A 13170-nucleotide genomic window follows, 5' to 3' on the forward strand; every position below is an offset into this window, starting at 1 on the left:
TTGTCTCCGAAAATCATATTTTTTCGTTATTTTATGGGTTTTTATGGAAAAATATCATAATTTTCAATAAATTGTGATCCGTATTTTTTACGGAAATGGGATTTTTACCATTCTGTTCAGAATTTAAAGGACGATAACATACTAAATTTTTATCCAAATCGTTCGGGTCATTTTCGATAAAATCAGATTTGTCCGTGATTTTATGGGGTTCTATGGGAAAATCCCCATTTAAAATCATAATTTCAAAAAAGTGAAAAAAACTTTCAAAACTTTAAGGACCATAAAATACTAAGGTGAATCAAAACCAGCTTTTTTCCTAAAATCCTATTTTTCGCTATTTTATGGGGAAATAACCTAATTTACAATAACTTTTGAACCGTAATTTTTTACAGAAATGGGATTTGTACCATTTTGTTCAGAATTTAAAAGGCTACAACATTCTAAATTTTTATGAAAATCGGATTTATAATCTCTTTACTTTCTCTCCCTTAGTACATGGGAATGTGTAATGAGAAAGATTGGGGCCCCCTGAACCCAAAAAAGTGGTTTTTGGGATGATGTTCGTTCAATTGAACAACACTGAACAATTATTTATTGTTATTTACCATTAAAAAGTATGTTAAATTAAAACGATCATATTTAGTAGAAATATTTAGACCTTTATTTCAGGTATTTCTCCTGATATAAATTAAGCCTCCTATATTAATTCCAATATAACCAGGTCTTCTTGAAGATAAGCCTCCTATATTTATACGAGGTTCTTTCCACTAAAAATTGGTGACACCGAGTTCTTCTTCTAAAAGTAACTGCTTAATCCTCTTATATGTTCTGAGACTGATAATCTTCTTATCATTTCTTCCTTCAGACTCGTGTAACGTTTTGCCAGATTTGGGTTTGAGAGTAAATCCTCTATTTTGGAAGCAGTCATCTCATCTAAGTGTGTCACAACGTCTGTGAAACGAAGGCTCTCATAAAAAATGCGCCATAAAGAGAAACTCGCCTCAATCTGTATGAACCAAAAGTGCTAGTTTCTCACGCCAAAAATGGGGAAATTTTAATTTTGGAGATTGCATTGAAGTCGTGTTGTCAGACGATCTTGGATTTACTGAATTGTTTGTTTCTTGAGTTTTCTGATTCATTTGATTAACCAAAAAATCTTCTTCTAGCTGAATCATGATTTTGTCTTGACTGTTCAGAGTCAACTCCCATGACTTCATTAAGTTGTTTTCTGAGATCTCAAGGTTTTGCTTTTCCAAGAGTTTGAGTCTTGCCCATACTTCTTCATCGAATGAGTTCCATGATTATGTTTTTGATTTTCTTGATTGAATAACAATAGTGATTGAACGATTGAATAATCTTTCGAATTTAAATCCCGTCGGGGTCACCAATTTTTTGTGGAAAGAACCTCGTATAAATAGGAGACTTAATTTATGTCAGGAGAAATACCTGAAAGGTCTAAATAATTTGCACTAAATATGATTGTTTTAATTTTACATATGTTTTTTAGAGGTAAATAACAATCAATTGTTCAGTGCAAATAAATTTAACTACTTTTCGTTTGAAGGCCTAAAAATATATCATATTGTTTATTTATCTTTTTCTTAGTAACCAAATTAAATAAAACTATTTAAAACATCTGTCGGCTGATAGATCTGTCAGCCCACTACAGGAGCTCCCTGCGAATACTGGACTGATCTATCAGATGACAGATGTTTTAAATAATATTATTGAATTTGGTTACTAAGAAAAGGATAAATAAACAATAGGATATATTTTCAGGCCTTCAAACGAAAAGTAGTTAAATTTATTTGCACTGAACAATTGATTGTTATTTACTTTTCAAAAGCACATGTTAAATTAAAACAATCATATTTAGTGGAAATCTTTTATACCTTTATTTCAGGTATTTCTTCTGATATAAATTAAGTCTCCTATTTATACGAGGGGCTGACAGATCTATCAGCTGACAGATGGCAGATGTTCCAAATAATATTATTGCATTTGGTTACTAAGAAGAGAAAAATAAACAAGGGGGTATTTTTCGGCTTTCCAACAAAAGTGGTTCAATTTATTTGCACTGAACAATTAATTGATTGTTATGTACCTTTAAAAAGTATGTTAAATTAAAACGATAATATTTAGTGGAAATCTCTAGACCTTTATTTCAGGTATTTCTCCTGATATAAATTAAGTCTCCTATTTATACGAGGTTCTTTCCACTAAAGTTATTTTCCCATAAAACCCCAAAAATAATGGAATAATCCTATAAAAGAAAAAAGAATTTCTCGAAAATGGCTAAAACGATTTTGATGCATATTTCGTTTGTTGTAGTCCTTTAAATTCGGAACAAAATAGTACAAATCACGGTTCAAAAGTTATTACTTAACTTATGTAATTTGTCATGAAAAAAAACATAATATAACAAAAAATGGATTAGAAAAAAGGTCAGTTTTGATTAAAATTAATGTGTTATGGTCTTTATAACTCTAAACAAAATAGTGCAACCCTTATTGCAGAAAATATTACGGTTCAAAAGTTATTGCAACATTTGCGATTTTCCCTATAAAATATCATTGTCACTTCCACCGCCTACCCATAAATGTTGTTGACAAGCTAATGGGAGAAAGTATGTGTCAGGCTTCTGATACGGGTTATTTATTTATCCATGTATTGGGATTTCTTAACGTGTTTCGTAGATGAACGGTCCAAACGCCGGCAGTATGAACATTGAGGCACATGCAGATCATTTGAGTGGATCAGACAATGCACCAGTACCAGTACCACACAGGAATATAATTTGTTGTCGATCATCCAGATACGAGACAAGTGCCGAGAGAGCGTTTCCCCCAAAACTATAACCCCTCAGCTTGTATACAAGGATCCCGTGGGATACGTTGTCAAAACGCTCTTGAAAATCGCCCAGAGTCAAGGCAAGGCCACGGACTCGGTGGCTTCAAAACCATCTTGTATTTTCTCAGTCAGATCGGAAACTGCAGTTACGGTTGACCTACTAGTTGGGGGCCAAGCCATGTTTGTTCGCAGGTCAGAAAGCAAGTAACAACTTCCTCTATGTACTCTACTACTACCTGCCGCTCCATTTACAATAACAGTTTCTATGACTTTTGCTACCATAGGTATGGTTGAAACATCGATCTCTAAATAGAGATCGATGGGTTGAAATCGTGTGACATGCAACTGGACATACTGAAAGGATCATCTTTCTTAAAAATAGTCACTACTCGCGTGTACACTTTCATGCCCTTAGGATAGATTCCTTTTCCTACCCTCCAATATTCATACCTGGATGATCGACAACAACTTAAATCCCAATACTGTATAGTCACGGCCGCCTTTAACTACAGGCCGCGGCCTGGTAGAATTGGCAACGTCGCAAGTGGTGTTGTTCAGTGAACAGTGACAGATGTCCCATAATATAACATTGCAGACAGGTGACATCAGCTCATTAATTTGCACTTAACTGATTTAAATTTATGAACATAAATTTATTAAAATATTGAAAATAAAACATACAGAATTGAAAACCGAAACAATATCAATTAAAATCTATTTCTATACATTTTAAGCGGAGTCAATATTGTCATATATAGTCCAGTAACCAATCTTTCGTAAATACACAAATACCATTAGCTACTTCCAAACAAAAACAGCTGTTACAACACCACTTGCGACGTTGCCAGTTCGAAGGCCGCGGCCTGGAGTTAAAGCACTAAAGGCGGCCATGGCTAGGTGCTAGCACGGCCACATTTAACTCCAGGCCGCGGCCTTCGAACTGGCAACATCGCAAGTGGTGTTGTATGTAACAGCTGTTTTTGTTTGGAAGCAGCTAATGGTATTTGTGTATTTACGAAAGATTGGTTACTGGGCTATGACAATATTGACTCCGCTTAAAAATGTACAGATATTGATTTTAATTCATATTGTTTCGGTTTTCAATTCTGTATGTTTTATTTTCAATATTTTAATAAATTTATGTTCATCAATTTAAATTTAAATCAATTAAATGGGAATTAATGAGCTGATGTCACCTGTCTGCCATGTTATCTTATGGGACGTCTGTCACTAAACAACACCACTTGCGACGTTGCCAATTCTACCAGGCCACGGCCTGTAGTTAAAGGCGGCCGTGGTGCTAGGCAATTATTTAATCTACGATAACAGTACACCCTACATTGGTTATTACGTGGTGTTTAGGTGGACCCGGTGGACCCAGACTAGCGAGTGGCCAGACTCCACTGCCTCTTTAATTTGGTTTCTGACTGTGTCACTGTCAGTTTCTCAGTTTGTTTAGTGTAGTTTACGAAATTGTGAAAATGATGTTGTTTTGAGTCGACGTCAAACCAAGTCCAGGATAAAATTAAAATACCGAGATTCGATTCTATCAATTTACCATCTTTATCCTTCGAGTTTGATTAATAAACAATACTATTTTTAAGAGCCCAGGTTTGCCGATGGTTTTTTGAACGCTTAGTTGGCCTGAGCGTTGGGAGCTGTGGAAGAAAAACAACTTACATTATGAGGAATTTGGGATTGTCAATGTTGAGTTTGGTGCTCACTGCATCTGTAATTGGAAATGCATACTATCAAAAGAAACAGTTTTACCCTTCTGTTGTTTACATTACAAAATCAAATCCCAGTATGGCGGTGAGTAGGCCTTGCATTGTTTTTATTTAGCCTAAATATTTTTCAACAGGCCCAAGGGCTATTCTAGGTAGCCTAGGCCTATTTTAATTTCCGGTTAGAATTAATAGGGCTAATTGTAGACCTTTGTCCGTGCATAAACCTATTCCAGAATCTCACATGTGAGCGCTAACTTAACTAAAGTGTGCTTATTACTTAGCGTCATTAGCAGCATTCGTCCGATGGTTGCATGGTAGTTCAGTTGGCGGTATATGCATAGGCCTAAATAATCCAAGTAAGTTGAACTTAACCCCCTGAGCGTTACTCGTCGAAACATCGACGCGCGACACACTTTGTGTAGCCTAGTGTCACGCGCCGATTTTTCGACGCACGAACATCGTTTACGGCGAAGGCTCTGTGACTGACTGAATCGGATTGAACTGGATCGAGTTAGGTATCGTTCTTTTCGTTATATTCTACGCTTTCTCCAGAGGTCTGTCTCTAAGCGCTTTATGTTCTCCGAGCCGATCGTAATTGTAGCAGACAGCTGACGTGCGTATTTGTAAGCAGCTAGGTTACCCTCGGACCGATGACTGATGTGTTTTATTACGTTTATCATTGTTTTAGTGTTAAAAATCAATAGTAGTGATATACGTGGTGCATTATAAGAAGATTTAAGTGATTTTGAAGGGCTGGTTGATGATCCTGAAGAAGTAGGTAGTGATATTGATGTAAATTATCAGCCAGATTCCTAGCTATGGTTAGGCTATGCATTCTTAGCTAAACGCTATGTACTGAAATCTGTTTTTTGCCCATAACTTATTTATTTGCAAATCTACTTCCTTATATTACTATATACCTATTTTTAATCCTCATAAAATTTAGAACAAAGTGGCTATTTTCAAATATTTATAGGCCTATAATTTATACAATTTCATTGAGCGCAAACTTATTTTTTTTTTGAAAATTTTTCAAAATATTTTTTTTACCTAAAAATTTTTTTTGAAACAAATGTTCCTTATGTTTTATGTATAATATTGAAGCCCATGATTTTCCAAACAAAATGGTATATAGAACAGTAGAATTAACATTGTTTTAAGCTTCTCAGATCCGTTTTAATAAAACCTTGCAAATGCGCCAAAAATAGGCGGACCTTAAGGCATAAACTATGGACACTCGGAGGGTTAAGGTGACCTTGGGTACCTAAAATCCTATAATGTAAGTAGGCCTAGTAGGATATAGGCTATCACCAGAAACTTTACTGCATTTTCCCTGAAAACACTGGTGTAGCCTAAAGATTTATCATAGCCTACCACAATAATTTTTTTTATAACTTAGGCCTAGGAACGTTGATCTGCACTTCAATACTTTTACACTAAAATCTAAGTTTTGGCCTACAAATTAGCCTGAGTTAACTTAGGCCTAATTCACATTTATTGATTTATTTAGGCCTAAAGCCTATCTAATTTTAAAGTAAATATTGCATTCAAAACCAGTGTATACTACCTACACAACCAATAATCCCGCTTAAGTTTACTGGGTCTAGACAATCCCGTTTTAGCCCTATCCTCCTTTTGTATTTTGAAAAATCCAGCAACCAACTACTACTTATCCCGCATAAATTTTTTAGTTCGATAAAAGGGTACACTTCCATATCTGTTAGCACAAACAACCGAATGAGCAATAGGCCCTATTGATTATTCGATTGTTTAATTCGATATAACGTTTGGTTAATTAGGTTAGGTTAACCTTAAACCTGACTAACCAAACGATATATATCGAATAATAAATAATCGATATATCGATCGATATTAGGCCTACTCATTCGGTTGTTCGTGCCAACAGATATGGAAGTGTACCCCGATAAAATTAGGTAGGCCCTAGGCCTATAAAAAATGAAAAAGACGTTAAGTTAGTAGGTAGGTTATTTGATTAAAATTAAGATTCATTTTTACGTCTTATGATCGTAAGTTATTTCATTCCTGGACTGGTTTAAGAAAAATTAAGCAAGAATACCTAATGGTTAATTTGCGTCCCCGCGGAGTAATTATAACTTAGTTGTTCCATAATATGGTTTTTCGTTACTTAAACATTTTAATAATAGCCTTAACTTATTAGGTTAAGTTAGGTTATGTCTAAAGATTATTTTGATACATTGTGTCAGTACCATTAATAGGCCTACCAACAATATAGGGTGGAAAAGGATACCAATGATGATCTTGCCAAGTCCATAATGAGGGCATAGGCCTACAGGTTTTGCTGAACAGGTCAAACATAAGCTCTTGCAAACATCTCTTCACTTTCCCTTCGCCAAATAATCTCATGAATCTTCAAAGTGGATGCGATACTCCCTGGTGTGGATTAACGTCCGCACGAGTGAGTACTCCGACTATCCGCAGTACTATCCTGATAATTAGACCAATTCGTATATTCCAAGGCAGAAATATGGTTCGGATTCCACTATAAACTGTAGGTTCCTTTAGGTTGCCATTAGCTGTATGGGCTATTAATTAACAGCTGTGTCTAAGGAATGTCAGCCATAGTCTCTAATAAGACTACAAGATCGCGCCACTCATCCTACACTTATCTCCATTCATACTTAAATGGCTTAAAATACCTACTTCGTATGGTTGCCATTTAATAAGAAAGTATTAAAGTAGGTACCTGTAGGCTAAAGGGTACTAATTCACTGGGCAATTCCTTATCAATAGACTGAATATGTTCCTGATTAATAATAAACAGCTCAATGCTAGGGCTTTTAACTCTTTGAAAAAACTATCTGCATTAGTAATATCCTTCCCTGTCCCAATCAAATTATCTGCGTTTTGCTTTAGGCAACCTCCCACACTATCTGGAGCTCCTTTGCCGTGCCCCAGTTCTGTGTAGTGCCACTTGATTATTTCAGCGTCAATGATTTTGGGTAAATAATTTGTGATTAGATCAAACACTTAGCGTTTCCTATACTGAGACGTTGGGCCGTCACTTAACAAGTGAGCTTCATTAATGTTTGGCTTTACAGTTTTTATGAACTGTTTTACGTGTAAGATGAGCACAGACTGCTAAGCTGGAATCATGCCTCGATAGAACAGAATGATTGTGCCTTAAGTTTTTATCAGATTTGTAATACACTACGACGGTGTGCAGCGATAACTGTTTCTTGGACCCCCCAAAGTTTCTTGGACCCCCCAAAGTGAGCTGCCTGGACCTCTCCTTTATTATTTGCATTCGTAGTTTTCTGAAAAGTCACACTGAACTAGAACATCATTATCTTTGAGGTATTTTTTAATACCGTAATATCTATGGCACAATACTGGTGGGAGATATTTCTTAAATATGCTTCAAAAATGCTGGCACTGTTTTATTTAGTGCAGACAAAAGCGCCTCTTCAGTTGTAGTACTGTAACTGTTTGTTTTATTACAGTCTATGTACATTTCTTAATTCTTCCTTTAATTTTAACATCTCTGATCCTAACCCACCTTTCAAACTTGGTTTTAATCCCGTCATTGAACTCTCTTGTACCTTGAATCTTTCTAGATTTACAATCAGAACACTTTCTATCATAACAAGCCATAGTTCTTTCTGTTTTGGCGCAACATACAGGGTACTGGATTTAAGATCCTCCGAATCAGCAATACTATGGGATGATAGGGAAACAGGTCCAGGACGCAGGAAGTGGTAAAGGTTTACTTTGCGGAGTGTGGGGACCCTTTGTGACAGTTAATGTATCTGCAATACTAAAAGGCTATGGGAAGGGAGGGAAACAGGTCCACGTCGTAGTAAGTGGTGAAGGAAGTGGTTAATGCGAGAAGTTCTGAGTGTGGGAACAGTTTGTGGCATTACATGCAATACTAAAATGCTGAGGGAAGGGAGGGTAACAGGTCCACGAAGTAGGTAGTAGCGAAGGAAGTGTTAAAGGCAAGCAGTGCGGGGGTGTGGGAACCGTTTATGGCATTTAGACAAGGAGCACTCCCTATATTTGACCTAATTTGCCTGGACTATTATAACACTTGTTATGAATGTTAATAGTTATGAGATTAATAAATAGTTTCAAATAACTTGACCTGGTTTTAACTTCTTACTTAATAAAAAAAACTAATAAAACGTGATTGCTATGCTGAACTGGTTTTCACTGCTCTGAAAGCAATCTTAGTAAAATAAATTGAAAGATAACATAGAGAACATTTAGCTTAGTCTCTCTAAATGCCAATCAATTTGTAAGAAAATCTATGTCTCACACCCCTCATTTGTGAGGCTAGGACACAACTGAGTACCGGTACAACAACTACAAAAGTACCTGTAATTACCTAACTATAACTAGGGTGTTTCTTATTTGGAGTTAGCACAGCCATATATAAGAGTGCACCTTTTATGAAGACATTTTATACTAATATTCATATATTATTTTTTTAGGTAATATATGTTCAGTCTTTTGTTCTGGTGATTCTTACTGGAAAAATAATGAAAAAGGTATTCTTTGGAGAGCTTAGAGCCGCTGAGTTTGAGGTAACGTTCACTAAGTTATTAATAAAAAATAAAAAAAATTAAAATGTCCTTTCTTTTATATTAATTTACTCATCTATCATATATATACCTCTAATGTGTCGTAATTTAATGAAATGAAATAAAATAAAATAAAAAAGGCCTACCTACTCTTGTTTCCCATTGAACATATCATACACATTGCATGGTATTTTACAACTTATAAATAATAGAAAGGCCATTACCATTTCAAATGATTGAAGATTGATAGAGCCTAATTACTTACAAGTAAAAAAAATCAATAAAATAAATGTTAATTGAGATTTTACTAATACTCTTTGGTAAATTTTGTTATCAATATAAGCATATAGTAGGCATAGACATGTTAAAGTCAACAATTAATACAAACTTAAGCCATGTATTTTAACTTTTTCAGCATCTGATGGAAAAATCATGGTATGCAATGACAGAGACTTGCCTAGCTTTCACAGTGTTTCGAGATGATTTCAGCCCTAAATTTGTCGCCTTATTCACAGTTCTACTGTTTCTGAAGTCTTTTCATTGGTTAGCTGAAGACAGAGTCGATTTTGTAAGTATTTTACAAAAATGTTATAACTTCATCAGTTTTATATGGATTAGGTACTAAAACGTGAGTTAGTAAAGTTCAGTAATTCCCTTACTAATGGGGGAAAATTCAGTTCAAAAAGTTACATTCCAATGTCCCATCTGAAAAGTGAGTAGTTGGTGAATCAACTATGTTGAATCAACTAATCATCATAATATCCTATAAAGGAAAGCCTTAACTTCACTAGAGGTGTGCAAGTCTGAAATTTTCAATTGAGCCAAGCCCGAGCTGAGCTTTTGAGAAAAAGCAAGAGCCCCAAGCTTTCTCCGAGCCGAGCTTTATTTGAACATAAATTTACGTAATTACATACTACAATAAGTTGATCAGGTCTAGTCAAAAACTTCTTTTTAATGCAATTTTATGTTAAGATGAACGATATAATTTTTTTGTAGATAAAAGGATAAAATGTGGATCTTAGTTTATGATCTAAATTCCACATAATTTTATTTTCTTTAAAAGGCAATTTTTTCTAACAATTAATTGGCACAGTCATAGATGGAGAATACAAGTGAATATAATATAATAAAAAATAACCAATCCAACAATAATTCTAACAACTTATGGGTGAATGTCAAATTGAGATAGACTAGCCATACGTCCCAGAGCCAAAATCTGGAAATTGGCAACAATTGCATTTTAGTAATAAGATCAAATTTAAGCTTATACTTATAAATAAAAATGTATGCAAAAAACAAAACAAAAGTAAGTTTGGCCTATTAGAAAAATAACGTAATGTGTGTTGCTGCTCACTGTCCTCAGATCCCATTATAAATGTTACTGTTAGTTTTGATTCTTTAATTAAAAGATTTAAACAAGTGAATATAGGCTAGTGATTAATTATTTCTTACACCAACAAGGGATTTTGTGAATGACAATGAAATTAATTAATTTCCATTCAATAATGGTAAAGAATTACTAACATCTGTCCCCAGATGCCCCAGACCAAAGTTGCAAATTGTGGGAAATCTTACTAATATTATAAAATATGTGAAAGTTTGTGTGTTTATTTGTTTGTTTATTTGTTTGTTTGTTTGTTTGTTTGAAGTTCAATCACGCATTAACCACTGGACAGATTGGGCTGACATTTGGCATGATGATAGCTCACATTCCCGATTTAGATATAGGCATATTCTTATCTCAACAATCCTTTCGGGCTCCGCCCCAGTGGCTCTTTAGTTCTCCATGTTAACCTTATGAGTATTCATATTTAAAGGGAATTAAAGAATTTAGTCAGCTGTTTCAACTAAAAAGTTGGTTCTATGATGTGCAAAAGCATTAAAAAGTTATAAGATTTACCAACAGGGTGCAGCACTATTGTTTTTTATTTTGCATTTACAAAAACAGCTAGTTTGAACCAAGCAGCAACAAAAAACTGTGATACGCAATGAGAACTGTTAAAGTAGGATTGTTTACAGTTATGTTTATGTTTTTAATTTCATGAATAATTTGTGATCTTTTGCGAATGTTTGATAATTTATTTTTCTTTATTGTTTAGGTGAAATGGTATAACATTATGGCTATGGTAGATGTGTAATACTATAGTATACTGTAAATTTAAAGAAGCAAATTTTATCAAACTGTATCCTCCCCCCATTGCAAACGCAAAGCATAAGTATAACTGCAATACGCATTTTATACTTATATGCCAACCCCGTACAAAGGACGGGTACTCTGCTAGTATTTATATATCCCTGTCACTGTTGGCAGCCATGGTATTTTATTGCAGTAAAGGGTGGTGTTTGATCCAAAAAGTTGATGTGTACTGTATTCTTTTCTATTCTATTCTACTGTATACTTTTGACTTCGTATTTGATCTCTCGAGGTTGCTGGTCGGATTCGGCTCTGCTCGAAAGTCGAGCCTCCCGCACACCTCTATCATTTTCACATAGTATTATTTTCATCATGAATCACTCCCATAGTGCATTTTATATTTTACTTACTCCTTTACTCCTTAACCTTTAGGAATTACTTTAGTATGCTAACCTCAGCATCGTAATCGTCAGCATAATCATCCATGGAAAGTTAAGAAAGGGCTGATATTTACTCAGAATACTTCTTTCTGTATAGTCTATGTTTCAATGAGTTGTGGTTCTATGAGTCCCACTAAACCAAATCCTGCTAGCCTAGTTCAAAACATCAGAGAGAGTCCTGCAGTTCAGCTTTCGTTAAATCAAGATTTCTTACTTTTCATTGCATTCATATTTTCAAAACCTCAATATTTTTTCACACAAAAACAGTTTTTTAGCCTTTGATTCCCAATCCAAATACATCAGCCAAAAATGCAAATTGAACATTCCACACCATAAAATCTTTTTCAAAAACCAAATCTTTTATAGCCGGCTTACTATTTAACTCACTGCCTGACAAATTAAAGTTGGTTAATAATATTAGGGAATTTAAACAGAAACAGAAATTATTTTTAGTGGGAAATAGTTTTTGTAGTGTAAAATATGTAGGCCTACGCTATAAGTCATAAATATAGTTTAGAGGTTGTCTGCATTAATGTTTATCATTGCTAATTATGTATTTTACTTGTAAAATATGAAACAAACCATGCATGTAAATATGTTTAAGGTAAGAAAGGAACATATTTGATTTTACATCTGATTAGAAACAACCTGTTGGGGAACAAAGTTACAGTATTTACATTAAAACCAAAGCTATATGTTCTAAAATACCAATCAAGATGCCCAGTCGTGATGTACGTGAATTTTCATTACCGAAGAAGGCCTTGAATAGTAGGCTACCTGATTTTTGTATTGAACCAGGAAACATAATATTCACCAATAGCCTAGGTCCGAGCTTCCATGCATTACTGTTCTACTGGCTGTTATTTATTGTTATACTGGTATACGTTTGTTCTCTTTTAATGTCCTCAAATAATAAGAATGTGATCATAAAATATGATCACGGGTGTTGCTGCCATTACAGTAGATTATCATGGACATTTTAGAAGACAATCATGTTGTCACCGTCATCCTGGGAGGTGATTGATGTTTTGTTTCGATCGTGGGAGATAATCACAGTGTTGTTGCGATTGTGGGAGCATTATATGGTCATTAATTGTCAAACATTATTTTATTTTATTGTTGCAAGTCATCAGTTCTGATTAGCGGAACTTGGGTGTACTGATATCTTAGCACACTATTATGGCTTTCTCTAATGGCTCTAAGGGACTATCTTCACCATTGTTAGCCTATTAATTAACTGTTTATTACAGGGTTGCTATAATATGCAAATAATAAGACTAGAGTATTTTTACACTGTATACAAACTATTATTGTTGTCAATGATCATCTTGTTCTCATGTCATACTTATTTGTGAAAGTAAAATTTTGGTTAGAGTAACTTGTGTTTGAAATTGTCCAGCATGCTTTGACAAGTTGTAGCTGTATTGGTCCCCATTGTTTTATGCTTTGAAGATAAA

General features: G+C 34.6%; 1 protein-coding gene across 2 annotated transcripts in view; it reads left to right on the forward strand.

The window, feature by feature from the left end:
• Nucleotides 1-4285: 4285 nt before the first annotated feature.
• The window catches only part of LOC128983784 (E3 ubiquitin-protein ligase synoviolin), a 31617-nt gene continuing 22732 nt past the window's right edge, over nt 4286-13170 (forward strand). For both annotated transcript variants that reach the window (XM_054403132.1, XM_054403133.1), the window contains exons 1-3: nt 4286-4662; nt 9050-9142; nt 9555-9707. In XM_054403132.1, coding sequence (XP_054259107.1) covers nt 4534-4662; nt 9050-9142; nt 9555-9707 — 375 coding nt within the window. In that variant the 5' untranslated portion in view covers nt 4286-4533. The remainder of the gene's footprint in view (nt 4663-9049; nt 9143-9554; nt 9708-13170) is intronic.

Source organism: Macrosteles quadrilineatus, unplaced genomic scaffold (genome assembly GCF_028750875.1).
Source record: "Macrosteles quadrilineatus isolate MER2022 unplaced genomic scaffold, UCM_ALF_1.0 Scaffold_1__1_contigs__length_201487025, whole genome shotgun sequence".
Lineage (NCBI taxonomy): Eukaryota > Metazoa > Arthropoda > Insecta > Hemiptera > Cicadellidae > Macrosteles > Macrosteles quadrilineatus.